The 20,469-nt window shown below is 45.3% G+C and overlaps 1 protein-coding gene across 1 annotated transcript in view; it reads right to left on the reverse strand.

Annotated features, from left to right (window-relative positions):
* The window catches only part of efnb1 (ephrin-B1), a 58,787-nt gene extending 45,612 nt beyond the window's left edge, over positions 1-13,175 (reverse strand). The window contains exon 1 of the mRNA XM_080900275.1: positions 12,112-13,175. Coding sequence (XP_080756401.1) covers positions 12,112-12,227 — 116 coding nt within the window. The 5' untranslated portion in view covers positions 12,228-13,175. The remainder of the gene's footprint in view (positions 1-12,111) is intronic.
* Between the last annotated feature and the right edge of the window lie 7,294 nt (positions 13,176-20,469).

Here is a 20,469-nt window from a genome sequence, read left to right on the forward strand (position 1 = left end):
TTTGTTTTTTCCAAGCATGCACAAGTGCATGCCTGCATAGGTTCATTTAAGTGTGTGTTGGTTTGTGAGGATTCTTGCAGGGGCATGTGAGCGACAGCCTGTCAGTGAAAGCGATGTCATTATCTGGCTGATGTCTGTGTGAATTGTGACCGGGTGCAGGGTCACATCTCTAGTGGGAAGCTGACACTGCGGACAGGAAGCATTACTTTATGATTTTCCCTCCAGGAGGAAAACACTCATCACAATCAGCGACGCTACTGTTCAGGCCTCGTTTAGAGGTTAATTCAATATGGGCAGCATGCTAATGACAATAGCATGACGAATGCCTACATCTTAAAACCCGCTTTTTACAGGATACATGTTCTTTAAAATAACATAGTGGGGAATTTTTTTATGCTTTGTTCTCAGTGCCTTGAAAAAGAAGAAGGGAGGGAGGGGGGTTCAGGCAAAGCCCTTCCCTCCCTGTTCTTAGCCTTTGACTTTTTCTGTGTAACAACAATACACGGGGTTTTAGTTCAGTGTCCTGCAGTCGATCTGTTAGGCCACTGATAAGAAAAGCTGATGGATAGGTTTAATCAGCCAAGCCCAGGGATCAAGACCACGGGACAGATCAATCAAATGCTGTGTGGTTTCTAAAAGAAACTGCTTTTATCAGTGTCAGAAAGGACTCTCGCTGGATTTTTTTTTTCTTTTTTTGTGTTTGCAGGAAGGAAGAAAGCAACATTAGCAAAGTAAACTAAATATAAAGAAACAAGGGAATGTATTTCAGGTGCATGAGTGGAAAGCTACACTAACTAAGCCCGGCTAAAAATAAGTGCAGCAGAGCAGAAAAAGAAACATCTGTAATCACTACGCTGAGATTGTTAAAACTCCTTGAGGCAACTCTCCGACAAAGCATAAAACTAAATGTCCCTGGTCTCTTATATACTAAACACCTCCTGACATAAACAGAAATAAAATGTAAAAAAACCCAAAACCTTCTGAAACAGTGAAACTAAACCTGCACTGAAATCAAACAGGAAGCACAACAGAAAGACTGAGAGCTATCTCCAGCGCACAACAGATCTCTGTAGAAGAGAGCAACGATGAACTGTAATAACTAGGACGCGGTGCTTTTAATACACAGCTGCCTTCCATTTCTTAAAAGAAGCTTCTTATCGGAGAATTTGAGTGACAAGCCTATTCTCTCGCTTACAATCTCGGGCTCATGATTGTAAAAGACAGCTACACATGTCCCATCAAATCCAAGACAAATTGGTTCCTCTTTCTTCTTTGCCTTGGATGGGAGATCTTATCCAGGCGGACATGCTTAAGTTGTCAGTGGGTTTTCTAAAACCCGTATTGAACGGCATATTGACTGATGCAATCGCGGAGACACACATCATTAGGCTCATTAACAGCGAATGTAAAAAGGGGAGGACGGCCTAACTGGTGCAGCGGGAGTCTGTGTCTCCTCTGATAACACTCGCCTTTAACAAGCGGAGCGCGCGGGCAAAGATGCAGGCTGTCGGTATTAAAATGAAATGTATGCTTGTGTGTGTGATGCATCTGCTAATAAATAGCTTGTTTGACATGACGCTGTTCTCATTCGCGCAGTTTGCTCTGTGATAACCGGTCGGATTGTGGCCTCGTAAAGATGCTCCATGTGTTGTTTTAGGAAGCCATTACAAACTGGGCCGTCTCCATTACAAGGGCTATCTGATCATTATTACTGCCATCTGTAACGCACACTCAAACCTTAATCTGGGCGAGCCAACCACAGCTGACTCCTGAGTTGGCACGCACGCACATCCATACTACCTTCCCCTGTATGTGCGTGTGTGTACATCCAAACGTGACACGGCAGCTGTTGCCTCGTCACATTGCAGGCCCTTGGGCTCGACACATTTTACTCCAGCCTACTAAAGCAAGGCTGAGTGGAGCAGCGCAATCCCATTGAAGCCACTGACTTGCAAGTCTCTTTTTGAGAGGCCGAACCCCCTCCAACACCTGTGCAATGCAATCGCAATCTCCCAGCCAGAGCTGCTCCCACCCTTCAAAGGCTCGTCACAGGACGCACATCTAATGCAGAGAGATGGCCGGTTAAAGCCTCAGCCAGGCACACCGCTTTGAAGCGACTGCTCCGGCCCCACCAAAAGAGAAGCCAAATCATTTCCCTTCCCTCTACCCCCGTCCATTGTGCGAGAGGTGCACCAGGCGCTCTTATTCGGTGGCCGCATGTGGGGCGCCTTCAAAGATCACGCCACTCCATTCCAAAGCAGGGCCACTACAGGAAATGAGACTCTCCCGGATGCACGGGGGCTTCTCGGCGATAAATATATTCATGCATTCATGTATATTTCAAATAAGAATTTGACTCAGCCCGCATAATGCACATGGCAAGGTTCAGACTTTGAGATTCTTGACATGCATGAGGCGCTACAATCAGGAGTGTATAAATAAATCAGAAAACGCAGCAAACAGAGCTCCTAAAAGCAGCAACACAGGGCCTGAGCTCGGCGCGAAGAAAAGGACTCGCAGAGGTTTGTCTGAAAGAGAAAAAGCTTTCATCTCCGAGACAGCAGAGGAGAAGAGAGGAGTGATGTGATGGATGTTTGGGCTGTCATGTTTCACAGCTGGGGGGGGGGGGGGGGGGGGGACTTGAGACAGATGAGAGGAATAGCTAAAAGTAGTCAAACTTTTCAGGGCGAAGGGGAAAATGGAAGATGAGACAGCAGAACAGCGGATGGAGCGCCACACATTAAGATTAGCCGGTTAAAATCGCAGTGTGAAATCTCGTGCTACGGAGCCTCGAGGGGCAAAACCGCCAGAGTAACTCGTTAAATGGAGCCGACGCAACGCCGACGGTCGTGTTCTCCGAACAGTTCATAAAGGGAAGCTGAGAGGTTTTGGAATATTGTGTTTGCTTTAGCAGACCCTAACTCCGATTTCCAATATCGGAGAGATGATGAGGGACTTCCACGGCTGAGCACATCATGGGGGAGAATAAACACACGTGTAATGGGAAACATGTGTGTGCGAGATGAAACGGCCTCCCTCATATGAATGGGATGAAATATAGACCTGCATCCTGCCGGGCTCCAATCAGGGCCGTAAGAACTCGGCATGGAGGGGAAATGACGGACCCCCGACGGGCTCACACACACACACACACGCACACACACAGATACGGATAAGCTGCCAATATGGTCATTCTGGAGCAGATTCATGTGGAGGCCAGAGTCTGACAGTGACATCTCCATTCACTCCTGAATTCTTTTTCGCTTCCCAACATGCATGGGCACACACACACACATGCACACACACATGCACACAGAGCTAGAGGCCATGGGAGGAGGAGGAGCAGCACTGAGGCATTAAAAAAAAAAAGCCTTTCTCCCCGCCGTGGGTCTCTGTGGGGTTTAGCATGGCATTATGGGAAGATTAGACTTTAGAGTGCTTTACTATCTGATGTCATTGTTGGTTTTACGTTGTCTGGATGGCTTGTGGAACTCGGACCTGATGGCAGGCACATTTCTCTCCAGACAAAATGCTCGGGGCTGCAGTTGTGATTGATTACAGGTTCCTATTGTATCTGTCTGGTATGGCTCTGTTGGAAGAAGAATTAGTCAGACAAAAAAAGTCATGGAAACGCTACACATTTGACTCCATCAATCAAGTCAGCAATCAAAATAATTCAATTAAGAGACTTAAATCCCGCTGGCTCACCAGTCCCTGCTCCAATAGCCCAGAGACAAACTCAATTTACTGACAACCCATACATGATAGCATTAACTCCACTTTAAGGCTCCAATCTTTTTCCATTACTTATGTTTTCTAAATATCAAGGGAAATTCAGAGGAAATAGCAGAGCTATGGTGTTTACGAGAGACGACAAATTGGAAAAAATTAAATAAACAAGAGCAGCTTCAAATGCATAATGAAATTGAAGAAGGGCTGTCCGGACAACTAAGCTAATTTGCAAGTTGTTTAGAAGGCAGACTTATTTGCAAAACACAAGAAACTTTGCAAATGTGTTTTCATAGGCCGTACATCAATGATGCAGGATTGCAGACAGACTGGGAAGGGAGGTTGCTGAATATGTGTGTAATTGTCTTTTTTCCCCCCCGTTTCCGAGGTGTGAAAGGGAATGCAGGGTTGCGCTGGGGCATCCCGGGGAGAGGCGATTGAAGCGTCACTCACAGCTGCCACACAGAGCCCCGGCGCACACCAAATCCCAGGCCCGGGCTTTTCCCGGGCAGAGGGGCCGGGGCCGGGCCTGGGAGCAGCAGGAGTCCCACAGGCCTTTTCTTCCAACTCCTCTCACCAGCACAAGGGGGACCAGGTCCCTGCTGGGAGTTTGCTTAGAAAAGACTGAGCCAAGACTTGGCAGAATGGGTTAACGGAGGCATACACACACACATATACACACACTATTTCAAATGCTTTTTGGGGGCTGTCTGTCTTGCCTGTGGGCATGGTGGGAAAAAAATGAAGTAGGGAAGAGAAAAAAAAAACCCCAAAGATAAATCAAACTTCCAGTTAACAGCTGAAAATTTGGGACACGCAAACGCAGAGATGCAGAAAGAGACGACGAGCAAGAGAGGCACTGCTCAAACTAGATTACCGGAGAAATGAGTGGGGGGTTTTCTGCTCGATGCCCGGGGAGCCTAATAGAGGAAAAGTCCCAAGGATTATACACTGTGCCATTTCCACGCTCGCCCTAATAGTCTCCATGTCCTGCCTCTGTATGCCATAGATGGATTATGATGCTTTATAATTAACATGGGTAAGGGGGTTGTTACAGACCGCCCATCTGCCACGCTGACACACTTACGGGGGGTATCCCTTGGGAAAAGGAGGCCGCTACCACACTATTCCATTACTTTATCATTCTATCATTCTATTATCCTACCACTCGATTCAATTACCCTGTCACTCCATTAGTGTACTCGTAACAGTGAACAAAGAGCTCCGTGATGATCATTAATGATATGTTCCGAGCCGGTTGTGGCGTGGTCATGCTTCATCCAGGCTCTTCTTGTAAAAATATGATCTTTTACAAAGCACGGCTCATTTTTGGTTCCAATTAAGATGTCAAACGTAAATTGAGAAGCTCGTCGGCAGCCATAAGAAACATCTAAATGTGATACACTTTATTTTATTATTCTTTTTTGGAGCATGCAAAAGATTACTTGCCTTCATTTTCTGCAAGAAAAAACTGAGGACGTAAACTGTTACTCGACTTGCAGAGTAAAAGCATTTTTTGTCAATAATACACATTTTTTAGTGTTGAAAGTTCCAGAAAAACTTTTGTCCAACCAAATCTATCGTTTGATTAATTAAGTTGAAACTTGTAAAAATGCTACAATTTTCATTTGTATTTTTGTTTTGGAGTTTTTTTAAAAAAGGCGAGAAACCGTATAACCCTACATCGCAATTTATATTCCCACCTCAGTGTTTTCACCAATTTTATTTGTTAATAAACACGCACTTCCTCCCCTGTCCCACACATTTTTGCGATTAGTCGCTGGGCTCCGTCACCTCCTGGCACAGTAAATGCAAACCAATCCTACAAAGGTCTTTAGTGTGCCACAAACTCGGAGGGGGAAACAGATCCCTCGTCGCCTGTATGCCGGTGACAGCCCCTGACGTCTTAAAGAATGTGCGGTGCAGCTGGCTGTTGAGGTTGCCTGCCCACTGTTAGGGAATGGCATCCGATGAGGTCTGCCTCCTCAGCACAGAGGGGTTCTATGAGAAAGAGTTAAGTCTGTGAGGTCAGTCTGGAGGAGGAGGTTACGAGTTCCCCGAGTCGGAGCCGTGGGGGTAATGGTTTTAGAGATGGCTGTCACACAGATCCGTTCCACTGTCCAATACTGCCGCTGATCTCCACCAGCCCGAGTCTGCTTGCTTTTCAATTGCTCAACTTCTCTCTCCCCGTCCTCCTTTCTTCTTTTCTCCCCTTCTTTCCTCCTTGCACTGACACATGGAAGTAATCTAGGATCTCTATGCTGGACTCAAAGGATGTGCGGTTGAGCCCGGGGCTGCATTTCGACGCTCTACATTAGCTTCCTTTCCTCTTCTGTTTAATCCCCTTATATTCAACTGCTCTTATTTAAAAGAACTTAGCTGGAAAACAAAAGGCAGACTTTGCCCATTCAACTTTTTTCTCTCTCTCTCTCCCTCTCTCTTCGTTTCCTGTAACTCTGCATCCCTTCCCATTTTTCTTCTCGAATCAGCTAAAAGCACAGGCGAGGCGACAAGTAGGACTCTTAAGGGAAGCCTTCCAGCACCGTCGTCTGTGCCTCTGCTTGGCAGAGCCGGAGCTGATGGGAACTTCCTGGTCGCTGCCAGCCAGGCCTCCGTCTAATGAAGCTGGGTCGCTAACAGCCTGTAAGGCAGCCACTGTTCAGCCACTCTACACTCATCCACCACCCGGCCCTCGACACTTTCACAGGGGCACACTGGCACGCTCCTAACACTTCCTTAATGCTCCGCTGTGGCTGGACAAAGAACAATGGCGCACGGACGTGCACTCTTAAGCACTCCTTCACTTCCACGAGCTCAAGAGGAAAAATAAACAAGACTCAGACTGATTGGAAGTTTATTTTATACTCAACTGAACTTACAATTACTCTTTAAATAAGCATCTATACACCCTATTTTTTCCTTTTAGGAGGTAGGATCCTTTATTGGGTACAAGCAAAAGAAGACAAGGCAGGAAATACGGGACAGAGAGCAGGGGAGCGACTCCCAGCAAAGGAGGCAAGCCAGTTGCGGTGCTGCTCGGCTGAATTTGCACCCATGTGGTGCACGCCCTAACCACTCAGCTATCATGACCCATTTAAATGAATGTGGTGTTTATCCCAGTGAAGAATTTTTTGTTGCATAATGCACTTTGCTGCATTTGTCATTGTTATCAGTGACTCACAACTCTGACTCACTAGCAACTGTCACACCTATATGAAAATTCCCCAAATGTAAAAACAGTTTTTACCCCAGGGCTTTGGTAACAAGTTCCTATCTGTCATCCCCCCCCAAGCATAAGTATATTAGATGTCTTATTTCACACAAACACTCCAAAACAAAAAGTGTTAAAAATGCTAAATCCTAACCAGCTTTTCTTGTATGAAAAATTAATTTAATTAATTGGTGGTGGGGGGCAGGAATTAGGCAATATGTGTGCAATGTGTGCATTTTGCTGATTTTTTCTGTGCCGTTTCTGTTAGTTGATGTGTGTGCAATATTTCTACTAGTGTCAGGTTACAATCCTGAGCTGCAACTCCCCACATAAACAAAAAAAAGTCAATACACTTGATTTGGATTTTTGCCTGTTTGTGTAGCTGTATATATATTTAAATAGAAGTACATATGGTAATATTGTGATATGACACGTTGCCTGCGGATTTAGATTCTCGACGTCAGTAAAGTTGCTGTTGATTGTGTCCAGTCACTGCTGTTTATGTTCTTGTTCTGCTAATTGACTAATCCTTCCAGGCATTGTCCACTCTTGCCAAATGATTCACTGCTTTCAGCTGCTGTCCCTGTAATATGTCTTGAAAGAAAACCAACTGGAACTGTGGGTCACGATGACCAGTTGGAAAAACACACACACACACACACACACACACACACACACACACACACACACACACACACACACACACACACACACACACACACACAAACACACACACACATAGAACAAAAAGACGGAGGAAGAAAGAAAGAAAGAAAAAATCCAAACAAATTAGTAGCAAATGCTACTTTTCCCAAACTCGGGGAACAAAAGCTTTGGTTTCGTGTGCACCACTGCTTGAATATAAAGAAATGAATGCATCAATAACACAGCAAAACAGAATGATCAGCTTTCAGTGATGTGGCAGCCAAAACCACCAGTGGATAAAGTGAGTCCATCTGGAGCAAAACCATGATGAAAAAGCTGCATTGTTTTCCTCTTTTTCTTCTTCTTCTTCTACTTCTTCTTCTTCGCTGAAATAACCTAAACGCCCTGCAGCCCTCTTTCCCGAGCCCAGGTGCCTTGTGTAGATAACCAAATGAAGAATCTGCCATTACCCACACACACCGCTGAAACAACAGTCGTGTCGACACAGAAGCACGCGTGTGCGCGCACACACACACACAGACACATAAAAGCAAACGCAGCTGTCCTTACAGCGAGACACAGGGACCCTTTACAGCACTGTGGGCCAGTTGCTATCCAGAGGTATTTCTTATTGGTTGGCCCTCTCTCGTTCTCTCTGAGTGGGGCTCAGGCTCTAAGTCCTCTCTGTGTGTAATGAGATCTCTATCAGAGGGAAACATGATCAGAGTCTAAAGGGTGGAGAAAGGGGGAGACTGTGGGAGGCAAAGAGAGAGAGGGAAAAGGTACGTATCGCGAAGGGGTAACGGGGGCAAGCGGCGGGGTGTGAGGCAGGGAAGAAACAAAAACAGGCCTCTGACCCTCCCGACAGTGACCGCGGCTGCACGGAGCAGGAGAGGGGAGCGCTCGCTGGACTCCAAACCAAATCCTGATTCTCGTCTGAGGCTGCATCCGGCTCTCGCTCAACAGGTTTCGGCAGTTTTCAAGTTGTGCCGTTTCAGTTTGTTTTGTTTCACTTCCTCCTGAAAGTCGGCATAGCTGAGCAGGTGAAAGTGGCAGATGAGTCAGTGTCTGAGAACAAACCCATTGAAATGATTGCTTTTGTAAGAGGCACTTCCAAGATAAGGAAGACATTGTATTCTTCTCATTACCTCATGCAAAGAAAAAAGAAAGAAAGAAAGAAAAAAAATCTGCCTAATTAGCTTATTGTAAAACACTAAACATGAAAACAAAACCAGCAGCAGTTAAATTAAATTATGCTGTGATGGAAATGTAGTGAACCAATAAAATTGCTGCCTCATCATCTCAAAGCGCTTTGCAATAAAAAAAAAAAGCCACAAAAATTCCCTTTTTTTGTTTTGGGAAAAATTAAACATATTTGCTAAATGTCCCAGTGGTAATAAAGTTTAGCTTAATTACAAGCCCACTGAACCATTTAACCACGCAAGCGTGATATAAAGCAAACCAGTCAACTGTTAAACTCTGAGCCAGACAGCTGAGGTAAAGGGACAGCAAAGTAAGTCGAGTAAAGTAGAGACTCACAGGCTCGAATCAGGAGACTTTACTTTTTATCAAACGCGAACGCTCTTTTCGTTTTTACCCCCCTTTCTTCTGCTATTTTGCGTCCCTTTGTGGGCTTTGACACAGAGGCCAAAAAATAAAAAATAATTCATGCAAAGTCTTTCCAAGCCTCACCAAAAAATGCAAAGAGTTCAAAAGCAGTGCAGCAGACTGTTGCCCAGCCTGTGGCCGCTTCCTCGCTGCATGTTTTTAGAGGTGTGCAACTGTGTTTTCCATCTCTCCTCCTCTCCTTTTCTTTCTCTTACCCCTCTCTCACCACCTTGTTTGTCTCCTGAGCTGCTGCAAACAGGCTGTGGTAGTTACAGGTCATGAGGTAAATATTAGCCGAGGAGGGCTGGAGGACGTGCAGGAACTGCTCACAGCAACCTTGTCAGATCATCATTAAATTGGCATCACTGCAGTGTACCTCAGCACAGTGTGAGTGTCAGTGTGTGTGTGTGTCCATGTATGTAGCACGCCTGTACATAGCGGCGCTAGCTTCAGCCAAGGCGATGGGACGTGATCAGTCATAACAAAGTGACATTTCGTGGCGTAATCCCACTCAGCTAAATGAGAACTAATCCGATTTGCTCTGATCAAATGTTAGACTGTGCTTTACCGGCCGGGGGGACGCTGACACATCTCAGCCTTCTTCTTCTTTTTCTGCACGGCTGCTCCTTCATCACCCCCCCCCCCCTCCCCTCCCACCGACACCCCTACTTTGCCACTTCACTCATCCGGCCCCAAATTAAATATCAAAAAGGTATGATGCATCCTGCAGCACAAAAAAAGAAGAAGAGAGAACTAAAACTCAAGCATGTTTCCTCTTGTTATTTTTCTCACAAGACAGTGCTACCGTGATGATGTATGCTGCCTGTTCAAGCACGCTGGGAGGAAATCAATTAAGCAAACCCCCAGTTATTGATAATACAGGAGGCGGGAGTGATGGCCTCCTCACATGAAAATCCATAGCAGCAGGAATGCACATAAACCTGCACAAACACACACACCGTAGCGGCCCAAACCTGCTGGTTTCCTAGACTTTGCCTCATAACTAATGGCCTGTGGGGAGGCACTGGTATTGTTATAGTTTTTGTGTGTATGTAGTACACTGTGCAAGCAGAGGGCCAGATTAATTTATTAGCTGAGGCAGCAGCGCTCCCAAAAGCAGGAACAGGAAGTAAGACATCGTAAATCTCGATAAGTCACCAGATAGTGTACTGTACATTTCTATAGGCTTCTTCCACTGTTATCGCTATAGAGTAATATAGGCCAATACCGAGAGATGGAGTTTAGAGGAACAAACAGTGAAGACTGATGCTGATTCCTGCGCAAGCACACCCACCCCATCTCTGTTTCTTTTATTGCCTATCAGCGAGTGCTGCTGACTGATACATTTCAGAGCAAAAACAGGTTTGTCTCTCTCTCTTTTTTTGTTATTGTAAAGCCTGCACACAGCAAGATAATTGTCTATTGTTTTCCAAAAGGCAGAGCAGCGGGATAATTAGCTTGAGAGAACACTTTGCAGAGTGCATTATTGTTCCACTGTGAACTTTATGAAATATTCAGCCGTTCGTGGGGATTTTACAAGGAGCAGAGTGGAGAAACAGATGGAGAAACGATCTTCCAGTCCCTAAAATCCCAGCATGGTAACCTTCTAAGACATTCCCTTCAGGTGACATCATCAATCAATAAATGTCTCCCTCTATTTTTTTTTTTTTACTCTTAACTAAAAAGTGTGGATTTTTGCATGTGTGTGTGTGTGTGTGTATCTTTGTCTGATGACGCTCATTGTTCCACTACTTCTGCAGCCAAATAAAAGCTGATGGGCCGTAGTCTTGCCATTAGGACCGGGCCACACACACACACTCAGAGACACACACTTCAATGAACATGGCAGCAATATTCATACCCACTGACTGCACAACGAGCCTCTATGACATTTGACATTTGGGGGATAAATCATGGATTCACTTCAATGAGTAACTTACAGTTATAGGCTGGTCGAGCTACTCTCCATTTCCCCCCAGTGCTGTGAGCTCGAATGAAGGTCAGCTCCAACCACACAGATCTTTCTCTCTCTCTCTCTTTTTCTCTTTTAGTTTATTTCCCCCCCCTTTATGAATGCTTTCCAACATGATGTAAATGTGGGAGTCAAGTCTAAGTGGGTGATAATTGTTACCAGAGCGTAATCTATTATCAGTAGTCTGGGCTCACTTTACTTGTTTGGATGGGAATAATATGGATTTTTAAAGAAAGTGTCTGGCTTCAGCTGCTGACTTTTGAAAAACGTGTCCTTGATTTCATGGGAAGAAATTGCGCTGGATCCAAGCCAGGGTAATTAAGAAAAATACAATTATTTTCAATCATTTGCTCACCTGATATCTGGAACCATCTTGTTATGCATTTTTGTGGGGAGAAACTAAATTCAAACTTGGCCACTTTGGACGGAGTGTGGCCCTCGTACGCCTGTTGGGAGGAAAAAATATCCTGCGCTATAGCTGAACACACTTGGCGTGGTTTACTTGACTTTTTCACCTTTATTCTTTGCACCAATTATGAGTGGATGAACTTCTCACAGCCCTAGAATAGCCGTGATTTAGTTGGAAAATAAAACGGTGGGTGCAATATTGCGAATAAAATTGCTATAATTACCCATCTTAATGTGTGATTTAAGCTGGGCCCGTTGTACATTGTATAAGCATGTACTTAACGGTGTTTCTTCAGTGTTGGGAAATTCCCCACTGGGAAAGACGTCAACGCCACACTCTGCGGCGCAGAGAGGACAATTAGAACTAAATAAATTGTGTTCTTTTTAAGATAATTGCCACATTTAACAGAACATTTAACCCAACGTGTACACAATGGCAACTTTTCCATAAATGTTAGCCCTCCATTGAGCGCGCACACACACTCACACACACCCATAGAGTTTGAAACCCTCGTCCAAATGAAAATGCAAGACTTACTTGGGATTCTGCGAGCTCCAGATTATAGTCTCCAGCGACTTAGCCGAGGGTAACGCCGACCTGCACATTATTGTAAAGATCCAGAGGTAATACTTCCAACAACCGAGTCCCGCCATTCTGATAAATGCACAAGACGGGTGAGCCGAGAACTCTAGAGCTACGGACGGTGCGCTTGGCAACCTTTATCTGCGGTTCGCCCGGTGGGAAGGTGAGCTACGATCAGTCGGGAGCATGTGAGGTCGATATCAGATACATGTCCTTGTGTCCGACTTCTTTAGATCTGCTCCAGACCCCGTGTCCTTAACTGAACTGCCGTGCGAAGGAGCCCCGGTTCTTGATAGGATTTGGAGGAAAGCAGCAGCAGCAGCCCACCGAGTGTCCTGGTTGACCTGTGGCTGAGGCAGTAGAAAGAAAAAACACGACCTTTTCTTTCACTCTGTGGACAAAACTCAGCGATCCCTATGCGTGGAGCGGATCTGACCAATCGCGCAGTTTTGCCAAAATCTGGCGATGCGGCTGTCGGTGGAGCGCCGCGCCGCGTCTTTGTCAGAGCTGCCCTCGGTGGTGCGTGTACCTGTCGCCGTTTATAGCCTACAGATGACCACATTCATCCATCAGTCACAACTCCGCAGCACGCCAGGAATCCCGAGGTCCACTTCATTCCAGTGTTATCTTTCACTCCTCCGCCCCCCTTCTTTTGCTATTCTTCCTCCCCCCCCCCAAAAAAAAAAAAGGAATTGAGTTTCTATTGTAAATATTCCTCCTGGCTCTCAGTGGCGTTACGCGTGCGTGTTGCGCTCCGGCAGGGTCGCTTCTAGTCCAACTCGGGCATGCTGCGTGGCCGGTGCGTAAAAATACAGTCCGGTCTCCCCGCTAGTTTATTGCTTCATGAAACACACACAAAAAAGTGCCGAGGTAAGATTAGACCTGCTCCCCTGCTTCTCGACGTGGCTCCTAAATCAGCTCACCAACATTTCCACGCCGGTATGTTGTTTTTTTTTTCTGACCGTCTGTAACACTGTGCACTCCGGTGTGTGCGGCAGCCCGAGCTCAACTGTAACCCGAGCTGAACAGAGCGCATGAGGAACAGCCCACTGTGCCAGCAGCGGCCAATCACAGCGCTCTGTCCGAACTTGGAAGCAGGAAGCGAAGGCATTTAAGGGACGTGGATGGGTAGATGGTAGGTAGAAGGAGGGAGCGAGAATTGGTGAGGGGGGCGGGGGTGTTATTGGGTTGACCCCACATCTCCACCTCGGCCCGAGCCATCGACCCAAATTGAAATGGACGTTGGAGTTATTCGTCATACTGAAAGCTTCGGTGAGGAAAACGAGTGCACCAGTGTGTGTGTGTGTGTGTGTGTGTGTGTGTGTGTGTGTGTGTGTGTGTGTGTGTGTGTGTGTGTGTGTGTGTGTGTGTGTGTGTGTGAAAGTGCTTACAAGAGCAAAACTTTGGCCCCTTTAAGTCCAGGGCTTGTTGTTCCCAGTAGATAACTAATTACTAATTGGTCCATCAAGAAATTCGCCTGGAGCGCCACATTTATCATTTTGGTTATGAAGGATTGCATTTGTAACATTTTCCCTACGACTAGTCTGTTATTTCTGCTATTTCTAGCTGTGCCGCTGTAAATATATTGGTTTTATTCTATATACACAGGATTACAGTATCTGTTCTTTTGGCCCCCTTCTTTTTCTTCTCTGAAGGGAATGATGATTAATGGTCTCTTTGGATCTCTTTCTAGTCGTCCTCTTTTGGGATAATGAACTGCATGAGAACTTAGTCTCCAGTGTCAATAGACAATAGACGGTCGGTAGCCTATAGTCACTGGGCCATTCATTCACTGAGGAAGAAATGCTTGACACATAATTGATCATGTCCATGTCTGTGCCCCCTTTGTGCGCGCATATGTGTGTGTGTTTGAGGGAGAAAGGAGAGAAGAGTTCCCCTTCATTTCCTTGCATTTATTCAATCAATGCTGCCCCCTAATGGCTGTGATGAAATCGATTCTCAGACTACAGGTGGGGGGGGGGGGGGGGGGGGGGAAGACTGAGTCTAATTGGAAAGGAAATAAAGCAGACATGTAAAGACACGTCTTATGGTTTCTGAAATTATTTTTTTTATTACATCCTGTGGCGTGTTGACAGCTCATAAATCTCTGTGAGACAATAACACAGGCTTCCAGTGATTATACACCCTAATTGTCTGAGTAAATTTATATTTGTGCAGTTAATGTGTGCGCATCCTCAACAGCAGCAGTTGCCACAGAGTTGCCATCTTGGATGCCTGATGCTTTACCAATCAGAGGGTCATGGACAGATGCCACCTGTGTACAACTTTGTGGACTGCCACACATGGTGCCAGCAGTTCGTGAGAATAGTGATGTAGAGGTTTGTTAGCCCAGCAAAACATTATCCATAGATTTGTCCTAGGAATGATCAAAATTAATCTTTTACAATAGTATATGTAGATTTCAAAAGAAAAAAAAATGTTATATTCACTACAATATGTGAAACATGACTGACTGTCCACATGCCTTTACATAAACAAAAACTCCTCTGTGCAACAAGGAGTGTATTGAGCTTAGCTTTCATATTCACTCACATCATAGAGAACCCATTTGAGTGTTTTTCACCCTTCCTACAGCTACCTATGAGATACTGGCATTTTCAAGGAATGAGGTCATTGTGTTAATGTGTATAGGTGGCTGTGATTAGTGCTTCCATAAATAGCCTGAATGTACTTTCATATCACAGCAGCTCACGCACACACACTTCAAAATGGAGAATGCCCATGTCTAAGGGGTTTTTTCATCGCTGATTGGTAGTAATGTGTAACCTCACATTATTTATTTCAGCGCAGCTGTTTATCAGCTTGTTATCCAGGTATGTTTTTACTGCTTTTCTAGTGTGTTTGTGATCAATATCAGATGATACTCGCTGTTGTACCTCTCTTTCGACCTCCCACAACCTGTTACATCTGATTTTCAGTTCAGTTCTTAAGTAATTTAGCAAACCTCAGCCCCTTCCTCTTCCTTAAGAATGCCTAAATGACACCTACCCTTCTACTGAGACTCTTTCCGATGAGGCTTCAGTCAACAGTAGTACAGATATTGCTCGTCTGCTGTAGGGTTGTTGTCGTTTTTTTGTCTAGTTCCCTCAAAAATTTTAAGGCCATGCTAAACACCATGTAACAATATAACAACTTGTCATCTAATAGCTCTTTAAGAATCACCTTGTTGATGCAAAAATACAGTTTTATGTCGGTCAAACTGTTTTTCATAGATTCAGTTAAACTAATTATGTGTTTTTGCAAGAAGCTTCCGGTAATAAAGTGTCTAAAGATACAATTTAAAATTGGTTTATGTTTGTCTGTTTATGTGCAGACACAACACTGGTTCAGCCCACACGTTAAGTGCCTTTTTGCTTTAAGAGCTTGAATGATTTATAGATCAGGTCAGTGTTGAGCGGCTTAACAAACAGACAAACAAACAGAAGCTTCCTCGGAAAGTTGTCAGGTACAAGGACTGGACTGAAAATGAGTTAAAAAGCAGTCAATGTCCAAAGAAAACCTTGGAATGACCTTCACAAAGCCTGGAGAACTGTGGCTCAAGACCACTTTTTAAAATATTACAGGAAAGTCTGGCTCCTTGGAAGCAGAATATAAAGAAATCAGGGGTAGCTCAACACTTGTGCACAGCACTGTAATCATGCTTTTATTCATTTAATATTTAATTGGTCAAATGTGTCAGAATGCGGTCAATTCACAGTTCAAAACACCTACTACCACGCTGACACGCTTATAATGACCAGGCAGATACCAAGTAGGTGTCCTGCTTATTCACCCTCTCACTTTTAGTGTTGCAAAGTTCAGCTGAGGCTGATTAAGAACGTCACCACTTTAGCAGTTATTACGTTGTAACCCAAAGTACTGGATTAATTGAAATTTTGACTGGATATTGGCACAGACACACGTGAAAGGATTACTAGAGTATTTCTATCCCGCTTTAGGGAACACGAGCGCGCAGCAGATATTATTGCAGTATATCCAATTGCAGTGAAGACTTTTTCCTTAAAGATGCTCCTGCTGGTGTTAAAAGAAATGTCAGGTGATTGCCATTCCTCCTCTGTGGGCCATGAATGTCTATATGAACCTGCAAGGCAACACATTCAGTAGTTTTAGAGACTGACTGGCAGTCAGCTTAACATTACACTCCCCAAATCCTGCTACCGTTCTTGCTATGAATACTATATTGTCATATAAAGCAGGAACACTGTAAATTCTCCCTTTTTCAAACTGAAGCGATTCTTTGGTTCTGAAACGTTCACAGATTTATATGAAATTCATTGTGTCGTCATTTCTTACAGCTCGTAAATGGGAGAACGGAGAGACATTTGCCGTCGCTTTTGTTTTCTTCTCTCTGAATCCAAGATGAACCCTGCTGTCGAGCACATAGTTGCTTCCCAATCTGATATTTACACTTAGCAAACACTGAAAGTATGACATCATGGTTCCAGGATGAAGCCGCTGCGGGCTCGTAATTCGTCCAGCAACCTCACAGGGGAAGTAAATCACGGTTAAAACGCCCTCCTCTCGCTTTTAATCTGCCCTTAATGAAGTCTGGCACATTTCCCTTTAGTCGTGGCTCCATGACACGACTGTGATCTACAGGCCCAGCCCGGAGACCAGAGGCCCGTGGCCTTGGTAAGTGCTGTGGGAGAGGTGGCTTGAGCCGGGGCTGCGCGTCCAGGTATGAGCCGAGCCCCTTTGGCATGCACGGGGTCAAGTGGTTAACCCTCATTATCTGGAGAGGACGAGGAACATGTGACTGGGACGTTCCAGCTGCAATCAATATCGAACAGTCATTAACCGCAGAGACAATGCATCCTCACACACAGAGACGCCCGCGCACACCCGAGCACTTAGTGGCACATGTTTCTCGTCCATGTCACGTACTGTAAAGTCTCCACCAAAGGAAACGTAAGGGCATAAACACAAACAACACTGATCCACTCCAAACACTGAGCCATTTTAAACGGTGGGAAAACTCAGCTAATGTTAACAGGCTATTTTCAGAGGCTGACACTTGAAGGTTGTTGTATAAGCTTTTCCTGCTGCTTTGATTTAACTGTAGCGGCAGAGAGGCCAATCACAACAGCTGGGCTATCCGCAGACTTACATTTCCTGTTTGTGGTATGCTTGATTGCTGTCCAGACGTCTTCCTCCCTTCTCTTCTTATGCTTGCTTCAATCTACCTCCTCTCCTTTACTCGTCTCAGCCATCACGACTGACAGAAAAGCACTGATTACACACAAATAACAATCTGCTTAAAACATGTCCTCCACATATTACCATCCCAGTATGAGACGCAAGTAAAACCCTCTTCTCTTCTCTTCTCTTCTCTTCTCTTCTCTTCTCTTCTCTTCTCTTCTCTTCTCTTCTCTTCTCTTCTCTTCTCTTCTCTTCTCTTCTCTTCTCTTCTCTCATAGTAGTAATTAGGCTTGATAACCACCCAAGACAATAGATATTTCATGTAACCATCTTTGTCGACATATAAACATCCAGGAATCTCGATAGCAATCCTGATTAGTGCCTGGTTGTGATCCTCCTATCTTAACTTGCCGCAGTTCCCTGCATTATACCTTTTTAGCCTCTCGGATGAGATTAGAATTTGAAAAGGGAAATTGTCCTTTGATGCTTCATATCAAAGAACTAGACAATTCCCATTGAAAAAACGGGTAGAAAGTGAAGACATGTGCTCACAAACACACACACAGACACGCACACACGCATATGTTATTAACTCACTGTGATTATTTGTTAGCGTAAGCTGCATTTTGTAGGCCTGTGGCCCGGAGGGTTTAGAAAAGAGCTAAACTGATGGAGAGAATATGCCAAATGCTGGCCTGTGGGGGTGTTCTGTCTATTCTAATAGAATTACCAGCCTCTGATAGATGAGTCTTTTCTCCGAGGCTACTTGTCTGTCAAACATTAGGTCACACTCAGCTTCCAGACTCGGAATTGGGGTGGGATGGGGTGGGAGGGAGAGAAGAAGGGGGCTCAAGGCGCAGGAAAAAAATGTCTGGAGAGGTGCCTCACTCCCTGCCAAGAAAAGGAAGGCAACAAAAGTGAAAAAGGGTTAGAGAGGGAGGGATGGGAGAGGGGGGGGAGCGAGGGTGGGAGCTGGTGAAAGAGAGTGAAATGAGTGAAAGTGGGGGTTAAAGAAAGAGAAGAGAGCGAGCAGGGGTACAAAAGGGTGCATTCGAATCCACTCTAATTAAGGCCCGTGTGATGGACAGGACCTGCGGACGTGCCTTCTTTTCTTTTTTGAGTGTCTGTGTGTGAGGGGACAGTGTGACGATGGGAGGAGCCGGAGCCCTAGTAGAGATGTCTACTGCCAGCACCCTGAATGGGACAAAGACCTGAATAGAAACTTCAAAGCAACCTCTGTGAGCTCGACTCCCCCCCCCCCCTTCTTCGCAGTCCCTTGGCTGTGTGATGGTCAACAAGCTCCTGCTCAAGTGTGTCCGTGTCCGTGTGTGTGTGTGTGTGATTCTGTTTGGCAGTCTGTTATTTTCTGACTGCTACATGCATTTCTTGGCAGCTATGCGTGCAGTGTGGATTTCAAAGTGTGTCTTTCTGCCTGGGTGTGCTTTTTGTCTTATGCGACGATGTGTGCGTGTGCGTTTTAAAGAGCAGACTGCAGGATGCAGATATAATTGGAGCAGAGGATCTGACTCATTGCTCTCTCCCTCTGAACTGAGCGCCGGCTCTCTATGGCAGGGTTGGAAGTGAAACAAGTAGCCCACAGAGCTGACGTGTTGAAGAAATTATTGTCGCTAAATGATACACGGGGATTTAGCTTCTAATTTGATCCCAGTGTCCTTACTGATTTTGGCCTGCGTTACGATCTTGTGGTGTGCGTCATCTAATTCGATTTGGCTCCGGCTCAGGCCAACTAATGATCTTCCACTTATCACCCCTCTTCTTCTCCCCTGTTGATACTCGTCAAAGTGTCTTTCCCATCAGACCCACCAGCCTCACATGACTCCCGACAACTGCAGCAGAGAGTTGGAATCACTCGGGGCCCCTTCAGAAAAACAGGAAGCCCTAAAGGGTGAGGGCCAGGGCAGGCAGAAAGATAAGATTTATGCATACTTGTGTGCTGTACGCTCTGGCATGCTAACGATCGTGTGCGTGTGTGTGTGTGTTTTCGGATATCTCGTAGAAGTATCTGTCCTGTCTGAACCCTCTTGCACCAGTCAAGTGTCAGGTCAGACTCTAAAGCTCCTGAGATCAACATGTCATTGTTCCTGCCTGGTGTCACTGACATGTCCTCAGTGACATCATCGCCAGGGGACGCTTAGCATATCTCTCACCTCTCTCTTCAGTGCTCGTCTGAAGTAGCATTAGCCTCCGCCTCTAATCAGAGTACATAATAAAGTAGCCACAACAACCTCATCAGTGGCTTTTATGCCCTGGCAGGTGCAGCTCAGCATTGTAATTGTGTAGGCTGCTGCAACTTTGATCACGTATTTATATTTAAAGAGGTAGTATAGCAACCCTGGATGCGTGCGTGCAAGTACGCCTTCACAATCCTGGTAATGGAAACATCGTCTGAATGGGCCTTTTTTTTCTTTCAGTAGCACTTGTTGTATTGCATTTCCGAGCAAACGTGCTTCAATTCATGCCATAGAAAACCACTTTGAGATAACTTTATCAGCAGATAGAAAATGTTATCTGCTATCCTGATTATGTCATGTTTTCAGCTGAGCAGCAATAAATAAAGAGGCCGTAAAAAATCCTGGAGGTAGTTTATGGGGAATAATTCCCCTGCCCTCTCACACACACACACATAATGCTGTAATTGTGACACGCCTTTAAAGCAAAGACGCAGGAATGCATATGTGCACATGCCCACGCTCAAACTTGGAAAAGAAAGGAAGCATTGCACCTAAGAACGCACTGTTGCGCAAACACACCTTTGGCAAACAAAGATATACTTTAAAAAAAAGAAGAAGAAAAAAACACTTTAAACCCAGGGAGACAAACTCCTAAATCTGAGGATGTCCTTGTTAGTAAGCAGCCGAGGGTACATGAGTGCTCTCAGCCGCATCATGAAAGCCTCAGCAATTACTCCCATGCTCCCTCGCTCTGGCATAAATCTGCTCTTATCTCGGCTCGCTGCAGGATCAGGGAATATCAGCTCCAGCATCTGCTCCATCTACAAACCCAGCCACTAAAAGCACAACAAAGTGGTTCTGCAGGCATAAATAAAGGAAGGTGGTGGCGGGCGGGAGGCGTACCGGAAGAAGCGCAGGGGGTTGAAGAGAGGGAATATAGAAAGGAACTGAGAATGAGAAA

Source organism: Rhamphochromis sp. 'chilingali', assembly GCF_963969265.1.
Source record: "Rhamphochromis sp. 'chilingali' genome assembly, chromosome: 13".
NCBI classification, from domain to species: Eukaryota; Metazoa; Chordata; class Actinopteri; order Cichliformes; family Cichlidae; genus Rhamphochromis; species Rhamphochromis sp. 'chilingali'.